This window comes from Colobus angolensis, unplaced genomic scaffold, assembly GCF_000951035.1.
Source record: "Colobus angolensis palliatus isolate OR3802 unplaced genomic scaffold, Cang.pa_1.0 Scaffold164, whole genome shotgun sequence".
Taxonomy (NCBI): Eukaryota; Metazoa; Chordata; class Mammalia; order Primates; family Cercopithecidae; genus Colobus; species Colobus angolensis.
The window spans coordinates 4431035-4453284 of NW_012114755.1; the positions used below are offsets into that span (position 1 = coordinate 4431035).

At 36.3% G+C, this 22250-nt stretch overlaps 1 protein-coding gene across 4 annotated transcripts in view; it reads left to right on the plus strand.

The window, feature by feature from the left end:
* Positions 1–22250, plus strand: part of NELL1 (NEL-like 1 (chicken)) — a 995550-nt gene that overhangs the window by 240412 nt on the left and 732888 nt on the right. For all 4 annotated transcript variants that reach the window (XM_011937505.1, XM_011937506.1, XM_011937507.1 and 1 more), the window contains one exon: positions 2468–2564. In XM_011937505.1, coding sequence (XP_011792895.1) covers positions 2468–2564 — 97 coding nt within the window. The remainder of the gene's footprint in view (positions 1–2467; positions 2565–22250) is intronic.

Sequence of the window (22250 nt, forward strand, 5' to 3'; positions counted from 1 at the left end):
TAGATTTCCTCCTCCCTCCTCAGCAAGATTTCTTGTTTTAAAAATACTGTTTTTAAACTCTCTTCATGTTGATACATCTGTATCCAGTTTGTTGACTCCACCTGCTGCACAGAATTCCCTAATGCAGACTGCCTCTTGGAACAGATTGGCAGGGCTGCCAGGAAGGCAGCATCCAGCAGACCTTCCTTGGCATCAGGATGGTGTCTTTGCGGGAACTGTATGACATGGGATATGAGAACACCACTTTGACACATATGCACTGGGTCACCCTGCTTTAGCTGATGGTGCTCAGATGTTTGCTTCTTCAACTATTTCTAAGGCACACGGAGCTATTATGCTTTGCAAGATAAGGTAGCGTGGGAAGTTGATCTCTTTGATTGTTTCTTCCTTCATTAATTCATGCATTTAATAAATATTGATTAAGGGCCTGCTCTGCTCATTGGAGCTTATCTTCTAGCATATTGAATATGTAAAATAAACTTTTGAATTGAAAACTCATCTAACTGTGACAGAGGCAAAACTTTTAAAATTGAGGTTAAGGTAAATAGTTCCACATTTTCAATTTATTAGTAAAATAACCTTATAGAAATTACGCTTCTGCTTCGTCACCCAAATACAGTGATTTTGATTTGTCTCTGGACTCTTTTGGTATTTACCAACATTGAACATCGTTTGTGCCTCATTATCTCTATAGGGCATAAATAATTTTGCATTCCCTTTTTTCCAGTGAAAATTATTTTGTATATACTTTCCCTTGTTTCATAACTTGCATATTCATCACACTTAATGACTGTAGTAAATTATTTCAAGCTGATCTATAACTTATGCATATCTCTTATGTTGTAAATTTGCCTTGTTTCTAGTTTTACCACTAATATTAGGAAAACAATTTTAAAGGAAGTATGTATCAGGCTCCTGTGTTAAGGCAGTTTTGACAAATAGTTTCATCTAAAATCGTTCATTCTAAGATACAAAAAAGGTTAGATTCCTTTGAAGAAAACATATTCTGTCTTTTTTTTAGGAAAACTTATTTTTTCTTGATTATGTTTTGAGCCTCCATTTATAATGGAAAGATAATTAGTAGAGAAAGACCTGATGTGCTTGGAGCTTTGCCAGCTAAAAACCTTGCATGTATCATTAGGAAACAGCAGGTTTCCAGTGGGGAATAGTAGAGTAATGGACTGTGCAGCTAAGATATAAGGCTGCAGCCTGACAGCTCCCAACCACAGCAACTTCACAATCACTCACTTTCCTTGACACAAGTGGACAGTCTTTCAGTTCTTCCACACTTTCCTTGTGAGAAGCACCGGAGGAATACATCACCCTCTGGCAGGAGGCAGTCAGCTCCATCACAGCAGGGAGGACTGATGAGCTGTCTATACCTCTGGACACACCTAGGAATGATTCCACAGCAGTTGCTCAGTCCTCAGCGAGGACTCAGGAAAGCAAGAAATGGACATAGTTCTCATTTACAGATCACTGTATCTCACCCCACCCAGAATCTTCTGAGCATCTGGTGCTGAGAGGTGCTTGCCAGGGGTGAGGTGGAAGCTCGTGATCAGTGGGTGGTTTCAGCGATTATTTCTAAAAAGGACACAAATAAAAGATTTGTGACTAACTAACTGGACCTTGGTAGGGTGGAATAGCTGACATTAATTGTTTGGTAGGCTCTGTTAGAAACTTCGAAGATCCTAGGTAGGGATCCTAGGTAGGGCCCTGACCTCTTCTGTATTAGTTATGTACCTGTATGGATTAGATGAGGATTTTCTTCATATACAGAATTTTATCTTACTTTTCCTCCATTAGAGTAGGACCTTGTGTGTCTGGTTCTTGCTCTATTTTCTGTTGATTAGTATGGAGCTTAGAGGGTAAGAAGTGCTCAATAAATATTTGGTGGTTCGACAATGACTTAAGCTGCCTGGTTCTGTAGACTAAAAACATGATCATCTAGGCAGCTGCAATCTATTTGTTTAAAGGATTCTCTCAGGTTACTGCAGAAATGAGTAGGAGCTAAAGAAACCAAAGCCAGGGAATAGCAGGGTACAAACGAAAGTACAGTGGCTTTAGAGCCAGGCGGATAAGGGTTCTTATCCCAACTCTACTACTCACTGCTGTCTTCACTTGGTTGACTCATTTATGATCCCTAAATCTGAGCTTTCACACCTGTAACGTGTATCAAACCACTTTCCTCGCAGAGTTTGTGGGCAGTTCATTGCTCAGCGTGGACACTCAAATATGTCACCTTCTTCCTCCCTCCCCTGCCAGAAGGGAGACAAAAACAGGAGGGGCCCAGATGATGTGTCCAAGTGTTAGATCTCTGCATTCGTGGTATCTGTCATTTAAAGTGTGCCACATATTGGCTTCTCTTCATACAGCAGCTAATGGCATGCATACTTCAAACAGCATATGTACCTTTTGGTTCTGCTTTGAGCCTCTCTGTTAGTAACTGTGTTCTTTGTCTTTACAGGATTTATGAGCGTGTGATAGACCCTCCAGATACCAACCTTCCCCCAGGAATCAATTTATGGCTTGGCCAGCGCAACCAAAAGCATGGCTTATTCAAAGTAAGCACTAACGTTCTTTTTACTGAAGTATATATATAGGCAATGCTCAATTTTCCGTGTTATTGGAGATGTGTTTATAATTACATTAGTGGGAAGGGCATGATATAATAACTAGTAATGTTTATTGAACACTTACTTTGTGACACATGCTTTCTATGTGCTTGACGTGAATAAACTGGTTTACTTGTCTTAATAATTTATGAAGTAGGTACTTTGAAACCAGGCAGAGTGTTAAGTGACTTGCCCAAGGTTATCCAGTTCACTCTGCTGCCAGGTATGGATGATCCAGAATGCAGATGATCCTCAAAATGTTGACCTCCCAATTCTGAAGGATTTAGGAAAATCTTCAAACTGGTTTCCCTTCTCAGATTATAAGTTAATTCAGTTTAGAGTAGATGTCGAGATATGAAAACTAAATCTCTGCTTCCTTGAGCTTTGGTTTAACTGCGTTACTGGGAACAGAAAACCAAATACTGCATGTTCTCACTTTTAAGTGGGAGCTAAACATTGAATACACACGGACACAAAGATGGGAACAATAGACACTGTGGACTACTAGAGGTGGGAGGGAGAGAGGGCTCCATGGGTTGAAAAACTATCTGTTGGATACCATGCTCACTACCTGAGTGGCTGGACCATCCATGCCCTAAACCTCATCATCATGCAATATACCCATGTAATAAACCTGCATGTGTACCTCCTACATCCAAAAATTTTTAAAAAATAACTGCATTATTATACTTCACAAAAACATGAGGATACAGTGATAAAATAAATTGAAAAACTTAAAAATACCGTGAAATTTTAAGACAGTCTTGTTCTTTAAAAGAATGACACACTTTTGCTTCTGGCAATATGGCAGACCAGATATTCTAAAAATCCTTCTGCTTCAAAATGTCTATAATGCTCGATAAAATATCCCAAAAACCTTTTAAAATTCAGCATTGTACTTATATGAAAGGAATTCCTTGGGGACCAAATATGTGGAGGGGAGAGAAAGCCAGAGGGGTATCAGTACCAGGAACTTAGAGCCTTAGATTCCTTCCGTTTAATTTTTAAAAAATTAAGGTGTAATTCTGCATGTTCTCACTCATAGGTGGGAGTTGAACAATGAGAACATGTGGACACAGGGCGGGGAACATCATATACCAGGGTCTGTCAGGGGTTGGGGGCTAGGGGAGGGATAGCATTAGGAGAAATACCTAATGTAAATGATGAGTTGATGGGTACAGCAAACCAGCATGGCACATGTATACCTAGGTAACAAACCTGCATGTCATGCACATGTACCCTAGAACTTAAAGTATAATTAAAAAAATACAAAAAGAAATTAAGGTATAATTTATATACGAGAAAATTCATTCCATTTAATGTACAGTGTCACAAGTTTTGGAAAATCTACACTGTATTATAATCATCATTATAATTGAGATAAAGAACCATTTCTTTACCTGCAAAAATTTCCATCCCCCTTTGTATTCAACCCTCTCCTTGCCTGAAGCCTTTGGCAACCACTGGTCTGTTTTCTGACCCTGTAGTTTAGCCTTTACCAGAATATTATATAAATGGAATCATTTATGTGTGTGTGTGTATCTACTTAAGTTTGTATGTTGAGATTCACCAAGTTGTTGTGTGTATCAGTGGTTCATTGTTTTCTATTGCCAAGTAGTATTCCAGTTCTGTTGTATGAATGTATCATTGTTTGTCCATTCTTCAGTTGATAGACATCTGGGTTATTTCCAGTTTGGAACAACTATGAATAGAGCCTCTGTAAACATTTGCATACAGGTTTTTGTGTGAACAGAGGTTTTGATTTCACTTAGGTAAGTGTGTGAGTATGGGATTATTGGGTTGTATATAAAGGTATGTTTAAATTCACAGGCAACTGCTAAACCATTTTTCAAAGTAGCTGTGCCATTTTTTGCATTCCCACCAGCAATCTCTGAAAATTTCAGTTAGAGCCTTAAATTTCAACCATCTTTGTAGGATGGGAGGAATTACTTAGATCCCATGCATGAATGAGTGTTGGAATGGAAATTTTTAAAGTAAAGTCAGTCCACTATCTAGCAGAGGGAGGCAATCCAGAAACTATCCTGTCTACATCTCATCTCCAGGTAAGAAAAAATAATACTTCCCAGAGAACTAGTAAACCACAGCACCTGAAGGGTTGCAGACTTGAAACCCAGATTTACTTTACCCATGAAACTCAATAAAGTATATTAAAGTGGCCCTGGCACTGGATTACGTACCTTGGGAGTCCTGATGAAGAAAATACAAATTATCTTTGGAGAAAGTCACTTTTGATGTACACCTCAAAGGATGCCCACAGATTAAGTCCATAAAATAGGAGCTCTAAAGCTATCGTGAGTGACAGTGGAAAGAAACAAAAAAGTGCTCAGTTAGTCCTCAGAGGGCTACAGAAAATGAAATTAGCAGATAAGGAATGTTTTTCTTTTAAAAAGTTTTTTAAAAACTTCTGTTTAAAATATTTGAAGAATCAAAATAATAAAGAATGTATTATGACTAGAAACAATAAGTAGGCCCAGAGATAGTTGAACTAAAAAGCACTTCCAAAAAGAAAAGATACAGTTGTTGGAAGTTAAAAAAAAAAAACAAAACAACCAAAAACTTCACTGAACCTGCTAAACAGATTAGACACAGGTATGGAGAGCGTTTGTGAAATGGAAAATGTTGTGAAAGTAATTAAACTAATAGTAGCACTTCAGAGATAAAGAGAAGAAAATAGGAAAGAGGTTAAAATATAGCAAAGATACATGTATATAAAAAAGTTTACATATCTGTTTAATATGTGTGTATATGTATGTGTATCTGTATAAAATGGCTATTCTGATGCCTCTGTGTTTTCTAAGTGGCTTCTTAGATAGCTTAGATAGATAGATAGCTTCTTAGATATGTATATTATTATATACATATATTTAAAAATTAAGGAAGTTTATAAGGAATATATTATGTCTATATATGCATATATATTTGAAAATTCCAAATAATAAACAGAGATAAAGGTTATGGGCACTATTAGAAGTATAATGGGTAAGAATTTTCTAAACTTGATAAGAGACGTTAATTCTCATTACTGAAAGAACAATGAAATAAAAGTATATGTTGTTGATTGCTATCTAAGAAGCCACTTAGAAAACATAGAGGCATCAGAACAGCCATTTTATTTAGTTCAAAAGCCAATTTTTTTCTGCTTTGACCTGGCTAAGCTGATACTTGCTGGGCTCTCTCCCAAGTCTGTGGTTAATTGGCATGCCAGCAGGTGGCAGGATGATCTGAGAGCCTCTTCACCTCTCTGGGGGTTGGCTGGCTGTTGATTCTTGTTCCTCAGTTGCCCTCCACATGGTCTCTCATCTCCAGTGGCCTAGCTCAGCTTATTTACATGTCAGCCCTGGGTTTCCAAGTATAGGAAGAGTGCAATCCCTAAAGTACTATGCTTTTCAAGGCTTTGTTTGCTTGATCACATTTACTAATGTTTTACTGCCCAAAGCAAGTCATATGGCCAAATCCAGAGTCAAAGGGTAAATAAATAGACTTCATCTCTTGAAGGGCTGCTCCATGATATCACATTGCAAGGATATGGATGCAAGGAGGGAAGAATTTTTTTGGCCACATCAGTAACCTATTATACAAATCAAGATAAATAGACAGCCACACTTAGATATATTGGCAGAGTAGGAGAACTCCAAAGACACAGAGAAAATCTTAAAAGTAGCCAGTGACAAAACACAAATTTTTCACAGAAGGATAACAAATTGAACAGCTGGCTTTTAACAGTAAAAGCAGAAGTCAAAAGACAGTAGAAAAAGTGTTTTCCAAGTTTTGAGAGAAAATAACGCTCAAATGTAGTAGCATATACCAAGCTTAATTGTCATTTGAGAATGAGTGTGACATAAAGACATTAGTAGAGAAATAAAACTCATTTTATGACCAATAGATCTTCATTTTAAAAACTTCCTGGAAAGAAGACATATAGTGCAAGAAGAATTGGAGAGTAAATGCATATTGACAGCATGCACAAATCTTAGTGAGTATTATTCTGAATGATTGCCATTATCATTGTTTGATTAAAATATGATAGTAATGCTTAATTTTAGAAAAATAAAATTAAAAATATTGACAGTGGAATCCTTCACCAGCAACCAGGATATCCAGGTTCTCTCATCAAAATTGACTAGAAGGCTGGCATGACTCATGGAGAGAGGGAAGAACAGTGTGATGCGGCAGCCCACCTGAGAGCCACATGGGAAAGGGGAGCCCCTCCCCCCCAGCCAAGGGAGGCAGATTTCCAGTAACTCCAGCCAGAGACTCAGGGACAGAATTCGGATCTCCCTGGGCCCAAGCCCCTAGGGGGAGAGGTGGCCACAGTCTCTGTGGACCAGCAGACTTAGCCTCTTCTCTTGGTAGTTCTGAAGAATCTGGGCAGCCTAGACGACTGGGTTTCCCCCCAGCAAAGCACACCCGCTCCACCAATAGACAAAGTGCCTCGTTAAACAGGTCCTGTTCCCTGTGCCACCTAACTGAGTGAGACCCTCCAACAGAGATTGTCAGACACCCTATACAAGAGCAATCCTACTGGCATCAGTTTGGTGTCCCTTGAGGCCAGAGGTCCCGGAAGCAACAGGCATCCATCTTTGCTGTTCTCCAGCCTCCTTAAGTGACATCTCCAGGCATGCAGTGAATCAGAGGAGTAGGGCCTGAAGTGAATCCCCAGCAAACTGCAGCAGCCCTTCAGAAGAGGGACCTGACTGTTGAAAGAAAAACAAGCAGAAAGTGACAAGAACAGCATCATAATCAACAAGAAAAGGCCCCCACAAAAACCCCATCCAAGGGTCAGCAGTCTCAAAGACTGAAAACTAGACAAACTCACGAAGATGAGAAAGAGTCAATGAAAAAATGCTGAAAACCCAAAAGGCCAGAGTGCCTCTTCTCCAAATGATTTCAGTATCTCTCCATCAAGGGCACAGATCTGGATGGAGGATCAGATGGACAAATTGACAGAAATAGGCTTCAGAAGGTGGGTAATAGCAAACTCCTCTTAGTTAAGGACCATGTTCTAACCCAATGCAAGGAAGCTAAGAACCTTGATAAAAGGTTAAAGGAATTGCTAACTAGAATAACCAGCTTAGAGAGGAACATAAACAACCTGATGGAACTGAAAAACATGGCACAAGAACTTTGTGAAGCATACACAAGTATCAATAGCTGAATTGACCAAGCAGAAGAAAGGACATCAGAGTTTGAAGACCACCTTACTGAAGTAAGACATACAGACAAGAATAAAGAAAAACGAAAAGGAATGAACAAAGCCTCCACAAAATATGGAACTTCATAAAAAGACCAAACCTACCATTGACTGGAGTACCAGAAGGAGACAGGGAGAATGGAAACGAGCTGGAAAACACACTTCAGGGTATTATCCAGCAGAATGTCCCCAACCTAGCAAGACAGGCCAACATGCAAATTCAGGAAATACAAAGAACAGCATTCAGATACTCTATGAGAATATCAACCCCAAGACACATAATCCTCAGCTTCATGAGGGTTGAAATGAAGGAAAAAAGTGTTAAGGGCAGCCAGAGAGAAAGACCAAATCACGTACAAAGGGAAGCCCATCAGACTAACAGTGGACCTCTCAGCAGAAACTCTATAAGCCAGAAGAGAATGGGGGCCAATATTCAACAATCTTAAAGAAAAGAACTTTCAACCCAGAATTTCATATCCAGCCAAAGTAAGCTTCATAAGCGAAGGAGAAATAAAATCCTTTCCAGACAAGCAAATGCTGAGGAATTTCGTTACCACCAGGACTGCCCTGCAAGAGCTGCTGAAAGAAGCACTAAATATGGAAATGAAAAACCAGTACCAGCCACTGCAAAAACATACCAAAATATAAAGACCAATGACACTACAAATAAACTGCATCAACCAGTGTGTAAAATAACCAAATAACATCATGATGACAGGATCAAATTCACACATAACAATACTAACCTTAAATGTAAGTGGGCTAAGTGCCCCAATTAAAAGACACAGAATGGCAAATTTGGATAAGGACTCAAGACCCATGGGTGTGCTGTATTCAGGAGACCCATCTTATGTGCAAAGACACACATAGGCTCAAAATAAAGGGATGGAGGAAAATTTACCAGGCAAATGGAAGGCAAAAAAAAAAGCAGGGGTTAGAATCCTAGTCTCTGACAAAACAAACTTTAAACCAACAAAGATAAAAAAAGAAGGGCATTACATAATGGTAAAGGGATCAATTCAACAAGAAGAGCTAACTATCCTAAATATATATGCACCCAATACAGGAGCACCCAGATTCATAAAGCAAATTCTTAGAGACCTACAAAGAGGCTTAGACTCCTACACGATAATAGTGGGAGACTTTAACACCCCGCTGTCAATATTAGACAGACCAATGAGACAGAAAATTAACAGGGCTATTCAGGACTTGAACTCTGCTTTGCATCAAGTGGACCTAGTAGACGTCTACAGAACTCTTCACCCCAAATCAACAGAATATACATTCTTCTCAGTGCCACATGACACTTATTCTAAAATCGACCACATAATTGGACATAAAACACTCCTCAGCAAATACAAAAGAACTGAAATCATAACAAACTGTCTCTCAGACCACGGTGCAATCAAATTAGAACTCAGGATTAAGAAACTCACTCAGAACCGCACAATTTCATGAAAACTTAACAATGGGCTCCTGAATGACTCCTGAGTAAATAATGAAATTAAGGCAGAAATCAAGAAGTTCTTTGAAACCAATGAGAACAAAGAGACAACTGCTAGAACTGATCATCAGAGAAATGCAAACCAAAACCACAATGAGATACCATCTCACACCAGTCAGAATGGTGATTATTAAAAAGCCAAGAAACAATAGATCCTACGTGAGGCTGTGGAGAAATAGGAGTGCTTTTACACTGTCGGTGGGAATGCAAATTGGTTCAACTATTGTGGAAGACAGTATGGTGATTCCTCAAGGGTCTATAACCAGAAATACTATTTGACCCAGCAATCCCATTACTGAGTGTGTATACACGAAGGAATATGAATAATTCTATGAAGACACATGCGGCTGGGCACAGTGGCTCAGGCCAGGCATGGTGGCCCACACCTGTAATCCCAGCACTTTGGGAGGCCGAGGTGGGTGGATCGCGAGCAGCAGTTTGAGACCAACCTGACCAATGTGGTGAAACCCCATCTCTACTAAAAATGCAAAACTTAGCCAGGCGTGGTGGCTTATCCCTGTAATCTCAGCTACTTAGGAGGTTGAGGCAGGAGAATCACTTGAACCCAGGAGGTGGAGGTTGTAGTGAGCTGAGATCGTGCCTCTGTATTCCAACCTGGGTGAAAGAGCGAGACTCCACTGCAAAAAAAAGGACACATGCACATGTATGTTTATTGCAGCACTATTCACAATAGCAAAAATATGAAACCAACCCAAATGCCCATCAATGTTAGACTAGATAAAGAAAATGTGGTACATATACACCATGACATACTAGGCAACCATAAAAAGGAATGAGGTCATGTCCTTTGCAGCGACATGGGTGAAGCTGGAAGCCATCACCCTCAGCAAGCTAACACAGGAACAGAAAACCAACACTACATGTTCTTACTCATAAGTGGGAGTTTAAGAACATGTGGATACAGAGAGGGGAACAACACACCCTGGGGGACTGTTGGGGGGGAGGGGGGAGGGGAGGGAACTTAGAAGATGGATCAATAGGTGCAGCAAACCACCATGGCGTATGTATACCTATGTAACAAACCTGCACACTCTGCACATGTGTCCCGTGGTTTTTTTTTTTTTAGAGGAAATAAAAAAATAATTAAAATTAAAATTAAAAAAAATATTGACAGCAATAAAATGATAGTAGGGGTGATCTGATTTAAAGTGCTCTAAGGCCTTGTATTGGTGAGAAAAAGAATAGAGAAACTGATAAACTTTAGACTTTAAGTCTGCATGTTGGAATTAAAACAACATCAAAATAATAGAAATCGTGTTTAACTTCCAAACTCTGAGATTTAAGTATAAGAGGAAAGGGGATTTTTTAAAAGCCTCATCAACCCAAAATAAGATAAGAAGAGAAATATTTAATGTAAGATACCAGATATAATTCCATTTCACAATTGTTATTATCATTTAAGTGATTTACACTTAGAGTGAAAAATAAGAGTATTATATTGAATTCATAAAACCCAAAGCCTGTTGTATATTGCTTACAGTGAAACAACAAAAAAATAAGGACTCATAAATGTTGATAGAGAGGTAGTTAAAAAAAAAAGAAAAAGAAAAATAGGCCAAACTAAACATGAGAAGGCTGGAGAAACTGCTGATATCAAACTGCAAGGGCAAAAAGGTCACCACATAACAATAAGCTGTTTTAAAGATGTATATACTGAATAACATAATCTCAAACTGTATGTTGTAGCCTGGTAGGATAGCAGGGATGGATGGCCTACTCGCTACAGTGTGCTGGGTCAACTGAATGTCCCCATAGGGAAAGCACTAATCTTGACCCTGTTTCACACAACTGATAATGCAAAATCAATTCCAAGTGGGCTATAGATCAAAATCTAAAAGTTAAACTGACAAAGCTTATAAAAGATAACATAGGAGAATACTTTATGACCTTGATGTAGGAAAAAATGCTTTTTAAATAAGACATAAGAAATAATAGCTATAAAGGAAAAGACTGATCCATTGGAATATATTAAAATTTAGAACTTTTCTCATGAAAATAGATGACTAAGAGAGTAAAAAGGCATGTCAAGGAATAGGAGGAGCTATTCAAAGTAGTTGTGTCCCGCAAAGACCTTTCATGCAAACTGTATAAATGACCCCTTTACATCAATAACAAAAAGTCTATCCAATAAAAAAATTTGAGAATACTACCAGGCACTTCACAAAAGGGAATGTGCAAAAGGCTAGTAAACATAGGGGATGGTATCAATATGATTAGTCATCAGGGAAACTAAAGCCAAACTGAGATGCTACTGAATGTCCATCAGAATGGGTCAAATTAAAAACACAGACCATACCATGTATTTGCAAGGATGTGGAGCAACTGGAGCCTTCATTCATTGCTGGTGGGAATGAAATTGATTTAAGTACTAAGGAAACCTGTGTGTTAGTATAGTTAATAAAATGGATGTACATTTATTTCCTATGACCAAGAAAGAATACTCTAGGTACCTAATGTCTAATAGAGATATACATTTGTATACATTAAAAGGCATGCACAGAATGTTTAAGATTTGCATAAATTTCATGGGGTGTATGTGAATGTTGTTATATGTATATAATGTATAGTGATCAAGTCAAGGTATTTAGGGTGTCCATTGCCTGAGTATAATACATTTTTTTCAGTATAGTCACCCTACTCTGCTATCAAACATTGAAATTATTTCTTCTATCTTACTGTATGTATGTGCCCTTTAACCAGCTTCTCTTCATCCTTCTCCATGTACCCCATTCACCCCTCCCAGTCTCTGTTATCTGTCTTTCCACTCTCTATCTTTCCACTCTCTGTGTATTCAAATTTTTTAGCTCCCACGTATAAGTGAGAACTTGTGATACTTGCCTTTTTCATGCCTGAATTATTTCACTTCAGATAATGACCTCCAGTTTCATCCATGTTGCTGCAAATGACATGACTTCATTTTCTTTTTTTGGCCAAATAGTATTTCATTGTGTATATAGGCCATATTTTCTTTTTTTAATTCTATGATTTGGTGTTTATTTTTTATATTTTTGAAAAAATTTCAATAGATTTTGGGGAACAGGTGGTCTTTTGTTTCATGGATAAGTTCTTTAGTGGTGATTTCTGAGATTTTTGGTGCACCCATCACCCGAGCAGTGTACACAATACCCAACATGTAGTCTTTTACCCCTCACCCTCTCTCACCCTTTCCCCTAAGTCCCCAGAATCCATTGTCATTCTTATGCCTTTGTGCCCTCATAGCTTAGCTCCCACTTATGAGTGAGAACATACGATATTTGGTTTTCCATTCCTGAGTTACTTCACTTAAAATAATGGTCTCCAGTTTCATTCAGGTTGCTGTGAATGCCATTATTTCATTTTCTTTTATGGCTGAGTGGTATTCCATCATATATATGCCACAATTTCTTTATCGATTCATTGGTTGATGGATATTTAGGCTGGTTCCATGTGTTTGCAATTGTGAATTGTGCTGCTATAACCGTGTGTGCAAGTGTCTTTTTCATATAATGACTTCTTTTTTTCTGGGTAGATACCCAGTAGATAGCCAGGTAGATACCCAGTAGCGGGGTTGCTGGATCAAATGGTATTTCCACTTTTGGTTCTTTAAGGAATCTCCATACTGTTTTCCATAGTGGTTGTAATAGTTTACGTTCACACCAGCAGTGTAAAAGTGTTCCCTTTTCACCACATCCATGCCAACATCTATTATTTTTTTATTTTTAAATTATGACCATTCTTGCAGAACTAAGGTGGTATGTCACTGGGGTTTTAATTTGCATTTCCATGATAATTAGTGATGTTGGACATTTTTTCATATGTTTGTTGACCATTTGTATATACCACATTTTCTTTATCATTGATGAACACTTAGGGTGATTCCATATTTTTGCTTTCACAAATGATATTTGCTTTCACAAATCTATAAATAAAACTAGGGAAGTCTCCTAGTTTTATTTATATATCTAAGTGGCAGTTGCACAAAGTGTTTACTTCGAGTTAATTCATCAATATGTACTTTTATGATTTGTGTAACTTTATGTATGTTATTCTTTAATAAAAATGTTTACTAAATTATACATATATGCATAGTAGGTAATTAGAGGGAAAATGGATAAATTTGTCATCATCCTGAGTGATATTTAACATACTTCTTGCAGTAACTTATAGATAAAGCAAGCAGAAAAGTTAGTAAGCATATGGATTTAAACATACTTAACAAGTTTATCTAATGGCTGCATATATACATATGTGTGTGTATATATATACACACACACACACACACACAACCAACAATGAACACACCTAGAACATGGAATCTTTGTGAAAATTAACTACATAAAAGGCCATAAAAAGGAAGTCTCCACAAATTACAAAAAATTACAAAAAATGATACATAGACCATATTCTCTGATGACAATGCAGTTACGTTAGAAATAAGTAGTGAAAAGATAACTAACCTCTCACCTTTGTATGTTTGGAAATATAAACAGTATCATTTTAAGTAATCAGTCTGGGGGAAAATAATAGTATAAGTTAATAACTAACTTAGAAAGGTAATAAATATCACAATTTGTGAGATGCAGCTAAAGCAAATCTTAGCAGTATTTATCTTTAAATGCCTGTATTAGAAAAGGTAGATATTTAATGAGTTAAACATCCAAATAGGAAAGTTAGAAAAAGAGCAATAGAATGTATACAAAGAAAGTAAAAGGAATGAAATAGTAAGAATGTAGAACAGAAATTCATAAAATAATGAGTAGGGTACAATAGGCAAGATCAAGAAAGCCCAAATTTGGTCATTTGAAAATACACTGGGAAGTTTGAATAAGAAGAAAATGAGAGAAGGCATAAATACGGTAGAAATAAAAAAGCATATAACAATAAATGCTGCAAAAATTAAAACAGTAACCATTTATTAATCACTTTATGCCAATAAAATGGAAAATTAGAGAAAAATGGACAATTTTTTAAAGCTACATGAATTACCAAAATGGACTTGAAATAAACAACTACAGTAGTCTTAGCTTCATTAAAGTAATTGAGTTTATGATTCAAAGTCTATTGTACCAGTTAGCTTTTGATAGACAACAAATCAAAACAAAGCTTAATGGCTTAAAACAACAGCCTTTATTTACCTCACAATTTTGTGGGTTAGAAATTTAAGCTGGGCTTACTTTGCTGGATTTTATTCTCAGTGGGTTCATTTGTGCATCTTGGATCAGCTCCTGGGGTTTCTGGGGCCTGGCTGTACTAGAATGACCTTAGCTGGTATGGCTTTTCTGTGCTTTATGTGGCCTCTCAATTTCCAAAAGTCTAGCTCAAACTAGTTTACATGATCATGTAACAAAGTTTCAAGAGTCAGAGCAGAAATGTGCATGGCCTTTTGAGGCCTAGGCTTGAAACTTGCACTAGATAACTTAGATGCATTATATTGGCCAAAGCAAGTTACAAGGCCAGCTGGGATTCAAGTGTGTTGGAAATAGATTTGACTTTTTGATGGAATATGCTACAAATTCACATTGCACAGACGTGGACACAGTAAGGAGCAAAGCACTGGCACCATTCTTGCAGTCTACCATGTCCCTCCACCAAATAACCACGAGGCTCACACAGTTTTACAGGGGTGTTCTAGGACACATCCAGGGAAATAATTCTAATCTTATATAAACTCTTCCAGAGAGGAGAATAAATGAGAATACAACTCATCTAATTTTATGAGGATAGTGTCACCTTGATTTGCAGACTAGACAAGGACTGTATGAGAAGGGAATTGCTTAAGCCAATTTACTTTTGAACAGATTAGATTAAAAATTTTAAGCAAAATATTATTAGCAAACTGTTTATTAGCAGTGTGTATGTATGCATGTGTGACTGGATGTGTGAGAGAGAGCAAGTTGGTTATTTCAATAGTGAAAATTTGTTTTTATCTTCAGAAAATTTCTTAATGAAATTCACTACGTTGAACAGACAAAAGGAGAAAAAAATCCAATGGCCTTCTCAAGAGGCAGAAAAAGTGCTAGATTAAATTCAATACTGACTCATTAAAAATTCTTAGCAAACTAGAAATAGAAGGAAACTTCATTAAATTGATAAAAGTACATAAAGTAAACATACATCAATATCATACTTATGGTTTAAATATTAAGAGAATTCCTGTTAAAATCAGGAACCACACAAGAATGATTATTATCAGTGTTTCTATTCAATATTGAAGTGGAGGTTCTTACCAGCAAAATAAGTAAAAATCTTAAGGAGTATAAAGAAAAATGTAATTATTAACACATTATGTAGTTGCCTATGTAGAAAAAAATTGATCACCAAATTATTAGAGTTAGCAAGAGTTCAGAAAGAGTGCTAAACATAAAGCCAAAGATTAGATCAATTGCATTGCTGAACAAAAGCAACACAGTAGCAGCTGCAACAGCAACAATAACAAAAATTACAATTAAATAGATTTTATTTATAATATCAAAAGGTGAATAAAATACTTAAGAACAAATCAAATAAAATATATACATGACATCTATAAAGAAAATTATAAAATTTTATTAAAAACCACTAAAGAAGACCTAACTGGGCAGAAGTACACTATGTTCTTGGAGAAGAAGGCTTAAAACAATAAAAATGTCTGATCCTTCCACATTGGTCTCTAGGGTCAATGAACTTGTAATCAGTTCCTGAGAGGATTTGTTTTTTTCCTGATGGACTCTGCAAGCTGATGCTAAAGTTTTTAGGGAAGACCAGAGGCCAAGAATAACTAAGACATTTTCTGTGGGAGAAAGAGGAAGGGACTTAGCTATCCAGATGTGAAGGCTTATTGTAAAGTTACAGCAATCAACAGAGTGTGATATCACTACATTGGTGAGCACATGAACCAAGAGATCAGAATGGAGAGACCAGAAATAACCCTTTCATCATATGTGGAAACTTGGAAACTTGATATGTAACTGATGTGGCATTCCTGACCAATGAGGAAAGGATGGATTCATCAATACGTGGTTAGGAAAATCAGTTATTTAAAAACATTATATATGTATATATAATAGACACACACATTGAGTGATGTAATTGATTTTTGTGTACAGTATAAAGAAAAGCTTCAAATATATACCTGAACCATAAATAAAATAAAAATAAATAAAAATCACTTACAAGTACAGTTGAATTAAGTATCTAACTGTGAAAGCACAATGTTGAAAGGTTTCGAAGACAACATACGAACGTATCTTCACGATCTCATTCAGGATAGAGAAGTTCTTAAGATAAAAAATGCAAAAGTCCTTAAAGAAAATATTGATGGGCTTACTGCCTAAAATTCTAAAGAAGATCTTGACAACAATTAGCAAAAAAAAAAGTATTCATTAAAGAAATGCTGTAAATCAATAAGAAGGCTTTTTTTTTAACTCAATAGTAAGTCAGGCAAAAGATACAGAAGAATGGTTTTGCAAAGTAGTAAGCATAAATAGCCAGTGAACATGTTGAAAGTAATTCAAGTTCACTAGTTATCTTGGAAATGCAAATTAAAACCATTATGAGAAACCATTTCTTACCCATTAGCCTGGCAAAAGTGAAAAACCATCTGACAATGCTATGTGTAAGGGAAGTCCTTGAGCAATGGATTCTTACCCCTGAAACTTGAATTGGTAAAACAAATAGGGAGGGAAATTTGGGAATCCTTGTAATATGCATAATTTTGACATAGGAGCCCAACTCTTTGGTATAAACATTGAGAAAACTCTTGATCATATACCCAGGTATATATGTATAAGCATCATCACAGGAGATTTTTTTAATTTTGTTTTGTTTTGTTTTATTTGGTAATTTCAAAAACTTGGAAAAAAACCTAATGGTCCATCAGTAGGAGCATGTTTAAATACATTGTAGTAGAGTCATCCAAAGAAACATAAAAATCAGTGAAATTGAACAAAAATTGATGAATTGCTAAAGTAATTTTAAATGAAAAAGCTAGTAGCAGGGGAAAATTACAGTATTAAATGATTTATATATTTCAAAATGCCGAATAATTCAATATACTGCTTATTGATACATCCATATATATACAAAAACAAATGCATAGGAATGATAAACACTAAATTTAGAATAGTTTAATTCTGAGAGGAGGAAATGGGAATTTTATTAGGGTTGTAAACCCAGAAGACTTCAACTATATTGGGGATATTTTATTTCTCAAGTGTTTGCTGTATTTTGTTTTCAACCCTTTTGTACATCATAAATATTCAAAATGTTTACAATGGCATACTTTTTCAGGGTGATGATCCACATATATATGTGACTATATGTATATATGTGTGTATGTGTGTATATATATATATATATGCATATAATTTTGCCATGTTTCCAAGAATGAACAGAAATTCATCTAGGTGTCTCAGTTTAAAAATGAACTCATATTCAATGCAATGCTGTTCCTTGTTCTGTAGCTAGTTACTACCTGGTGAAGCTCAACTTTACTTATGGGCCCTGGATCTGTAATGAAGGGCAATGACTGGTTCTCAATCCTGAAAAGACATTAAAATCACATTGGGAGACTTTAAAAATCAAATTACTGTGTACTCTTAGACCTCCTTATTGAGAATCTGAACAGTAGGGTCTAAGAACTGACAATTTTTTTTCACAACCTTCTTATTGGTTTTGATTTATTCAATTTGAAGTTTCAAATTTGAGTGCATTGACATACGGGAAATATGTGTTGATAGCCTGGGTTAGGGTTTTGCCTCCTCTCTATAAAGAGCCCACAAATCTAACATATGGTCAGTAATTAGCTTCTAATTAGTGACTTTTTAGATTAGTGGTTTTCTAACTTTAGAGTGCATACAAATATCCTGGAAGGCTTGTTAAAACACAAGTAGCTGGATGTCAACAAAATGTTAGAGTAGAAAACTCCAAGCTACTGTTTCTCGACAGAAACACTGAAAAACAAGCAGAAATTTGTCAGAACCAACTTTGTTGGAACTTAGGAAAATAGTCAAAGGTTTATAGCAACTGAGTAAATGCTGAATCAAGAAAAAGGCAACCTTAAAGGACTAGGAAAGCTGTGAGGTGTGTTTACTTGCCTTTTGCACCATACCATTTATAACCCAGTGGCAGTCTTAAAAGATTTCAGCCCATGTTCCTAATGTAGGACAACAGTCTCTGGTTGTGGAATGAGCAGAGCAGACCTTATTCACAAATTATTTTGTATGTCTATTCTAACTATCTTGGACTATGTGAAGAACCGATACAAGGTGCTTGTTTCCATCTCACCTAACTCAGAACTCTTCCATGCTAGAAAAGAGTGGCAGGCATTGATTTATTGTATATTTCAAAATAACTCCAAGAGAAGATTTGGAATGTTCCCAACATGAATAAATAACTAATGTTTGAAGTGATAGATATCCCAGTTATCCTGATTTGATCATTATATATTGTATGCATGTGCCAAGTATCAAATGTACCCAATACATAGATATAATTATTATGTATTAATTTAAGAAAATATTTCAAATCTAACAAACACCATGTGGCTGCCTGTGGCCAAAGGGTATGGTTGAGACATATAGTAGATCACGTAAAGCAAAGAGAAAATGCTGGAAAGAGAGTTTCTTTGGACAATTAGGATATTCAAAATCACCTGTGTGTTCAAGGAATTTAGAAAGCCATACACATGCCTAGGGCAAGAGGCAAGGCCAGAAAAGACTTGAGAAGACCCAAAGCTTTCATCTTGGGCTGATCCCCAGGATCAGTGCAAGCCTGGCTAAGTGTTGAAGGAGGATCCCAGCACAGAGAGAATCTGCAAGGGTTGGAGGAGTATCTCTCTCTCGTTTTTGGCTGCTGACATTCAAGGAAATCCCTGTCAAGATACTTTTTTTCTTTTAACATTTTTTTTCTTTTCTTTTTTCTTCTTCTGAGACAGGGTCTCATTTCTGTTGTCCAAGCTGGAGGGCAATGATATGATCATGGCTCACTGCAGCCTTGACCTCCTGAGCTCATGTAATCATCCCATTTTAGATTCCTAAGAAGCTAGGACTACAGGTACACGTGACCATGCCTGGCTAATTTTCGATATATTTTTTTTTTCATACAGACAAGGTCTCACTATGTTGCCCAGGCAGGTCTCAAACTCCTGGCCTCCAGCAATCCTCTTTCCACAGCCTATCAGAGGATTGGGAATACAGGTGTGAGCCACCTTGCCTGGCCCAAAATACTTTATAACATAAGGTTAGGAACAGAGATTTCAGTTACTATACATAACTAGAAATACAGTCTCTGCAAAAATAGTTTGGTAAGCGACTAAAGAAATGGACTACTGTAGCATTCAACAGTCAAAAGTAAAGAAAAACAAAACTCATCAAACCCCAGTAAAGGGGAGGATCTGTTCTCCACTGTTAATATGTTATAACATCCAAATGTTCGGTGTTCAAATAAAGTCACAGGCAAACAAAGAAAGAGGAAAGTATTGTCGTTCAAAGGAGCAAAATAAATGAATAGAAACCATTCCTGAGGAAGCACAGATATTGAACTTACTGTACAGACTTTAAAATAACTGTCTTTAATGTGCTTAAGGAGCTAAATGAAAACCTGGATAAAGAAATAAGTCAGGAAAATTATGTATAAACAAAATGAGAATATCAATGAAGAAATATAAATTATAAAAAGGAACTAAACAGATATTCTGCAGCTGAGAAGTACAACTGGAATAAAACACTTACTAGAGGGATACAAGAGAAGATTTGAACAGGCTGAAGAATGAGTAATGGAACTTAAAGATAAGATTATTGAAATTAACAAGGCTGTGAAGCAAAAAGAAAAATGAATAAAGAAAAATGAACAAGACCTGAGGGATCTATCTGTAGGAGATTATCAAATAGACTAATGTATGCACCAGGGGTGTGTCAGATGGAGAAGATAGAAAGTACTAGAAAGAAAATTTTGAACAATAATGGTTAAAACTTTTTATATTTGATGAAATATATGAATGTATATATCCAAGAAGTTTAGCGAACTGTAAGATAAACTCAAAGGTATCCACACTGAGAAACATTGTGATGAAACCATCAAAAGACAAACACAAAGAGAATCTTGAGAGCAGAAAGCAAGACATGACTGTCAAATACAAGGACTTCTTCATAAGATTAGCAGCCATCATCAGAAACCATGGAGACCAGAAGGCAATTGGTTGTCATATTTAAAGTAGGGTCATTACTACTGACCTTACAGAAATTAAAATGATTAAAATAGAAGACTATGAATAATTATATGAAAACAAATTAGATAACTTAGGTGAAATTGACAAATTTCTAGAACCACATAACCTACTAAGACTGGACCATGAAGAAGACTGGATCATGAAGAATTAGAAAATCTGAAGAGACTTATAATAAGTAAAGTGTTTGAATTGGTAACAAAAATCTCTCAACCACGTAAAGTCTGGGACCAAATGGCTTCACTGGTGAATTTGCAACAAACATTTAAAGAAGAATGAACATCAATCCTTCTCAAACTCTTCCAAAAAACTAAAGTGGAGATACATTTCCTAACTCATTCTATCAGGTCAGAATTACTATAATACCAAAGCCAGATAAGGACATCATAAGCAAAGAAAATTACAGACTAATATCTCTTATGAATGTAGATGCAACATTTCTCAACAAAATACAAATGAATTGAATCCAACAGTGTATTAAAAGGATTATACACTATGCCCAAGCGGGATTTATCCCAGGAGAGTGGTTTAACATAGGAAAATCAATCAATATTATATGCCACATTAATAGAATGAAGGAAAAAAAAACCCACAGGATCATCTCAATTGACACAGAAAATGCATCTGACAAAATCCAATATCTTGTCATGATAAAAACACTCAGAAAATGAGCAGCATGTGGGAACTTTCTTAACATGATAAAGGGCATTAATGAAAAAACTCAGAGCTAGCATTATACTCAATAGTGAAAGACTCAAAGTTTTCCTTTTAAGATCAGGAAGAAGGCAAAGGTCTCATTACTGCTATTTAACACTGTACTGGAATTTCTAGCCAGTGCAAATGGACAAGAAAATAAGTAAATGCATTCAAATTGGAAAAGAAGTAAAACTATCTGTACTCACAGATGCTGTGATTCTGTGTATAGAAGTTGACCCCCTACTTCACACTATATATAAAAATGATCTCAAAATCAACTGACATTCTAAATATAATAGCTACAAGCATTAAATCTTAGAATTAAAAAGTAGAGGTAAATCTTTGTGGTCTTGCATTTCACAATGGATTCTGTTGGTCACAAAAAGCATAACCAACAAAAGAAAAAAATAGATAAATTGGATTTCAAAATTAAAAAAAAGTCTTCATCAAAAGAGATTATTAAGGATGTGAAAACAAAACCAAAAAAGGAAGAACATATTTTCAAATTGTGTGTCTTATAAAAATTTAATGTCTAGAGTATATAAAGTACTCCTATAACTGAACAAAATGACAAACAATCTGATTGAAAAATGGGCAAATGATCTGAATACACATTTCTCCAAAGAAGATATACAAATGACCAATAAGCACATGAAAAGATATTCAACATCTTTAGTCATTAAGAAAATTCAAATTAAACCTCCAATGATATGTCATTGCATACCCCAGTGGTTATCATTTTTAAATAAAATTCCCATTCTAGTAGAAAATAAGGGGAAAATAAGTGGTGAGGTTGTGGAAAATTTGGAACTCTTGTATATTGCTGGTGGAAATATACAATCATGCAGCTTGATGAAAATGCCAAAAGCAATTGCAACAAAAGCCAAAATTGACAAATGGGTTTAAAAATTTCAACTTGGGCGGAGCAAGATGGCCGAATAGGAACAGCTCCAGTCTCCAAGTCCCAGCGCGAAGGACACAGAAGACCGGTGATTTCTGCATTTTCAACTGAGGTACTGG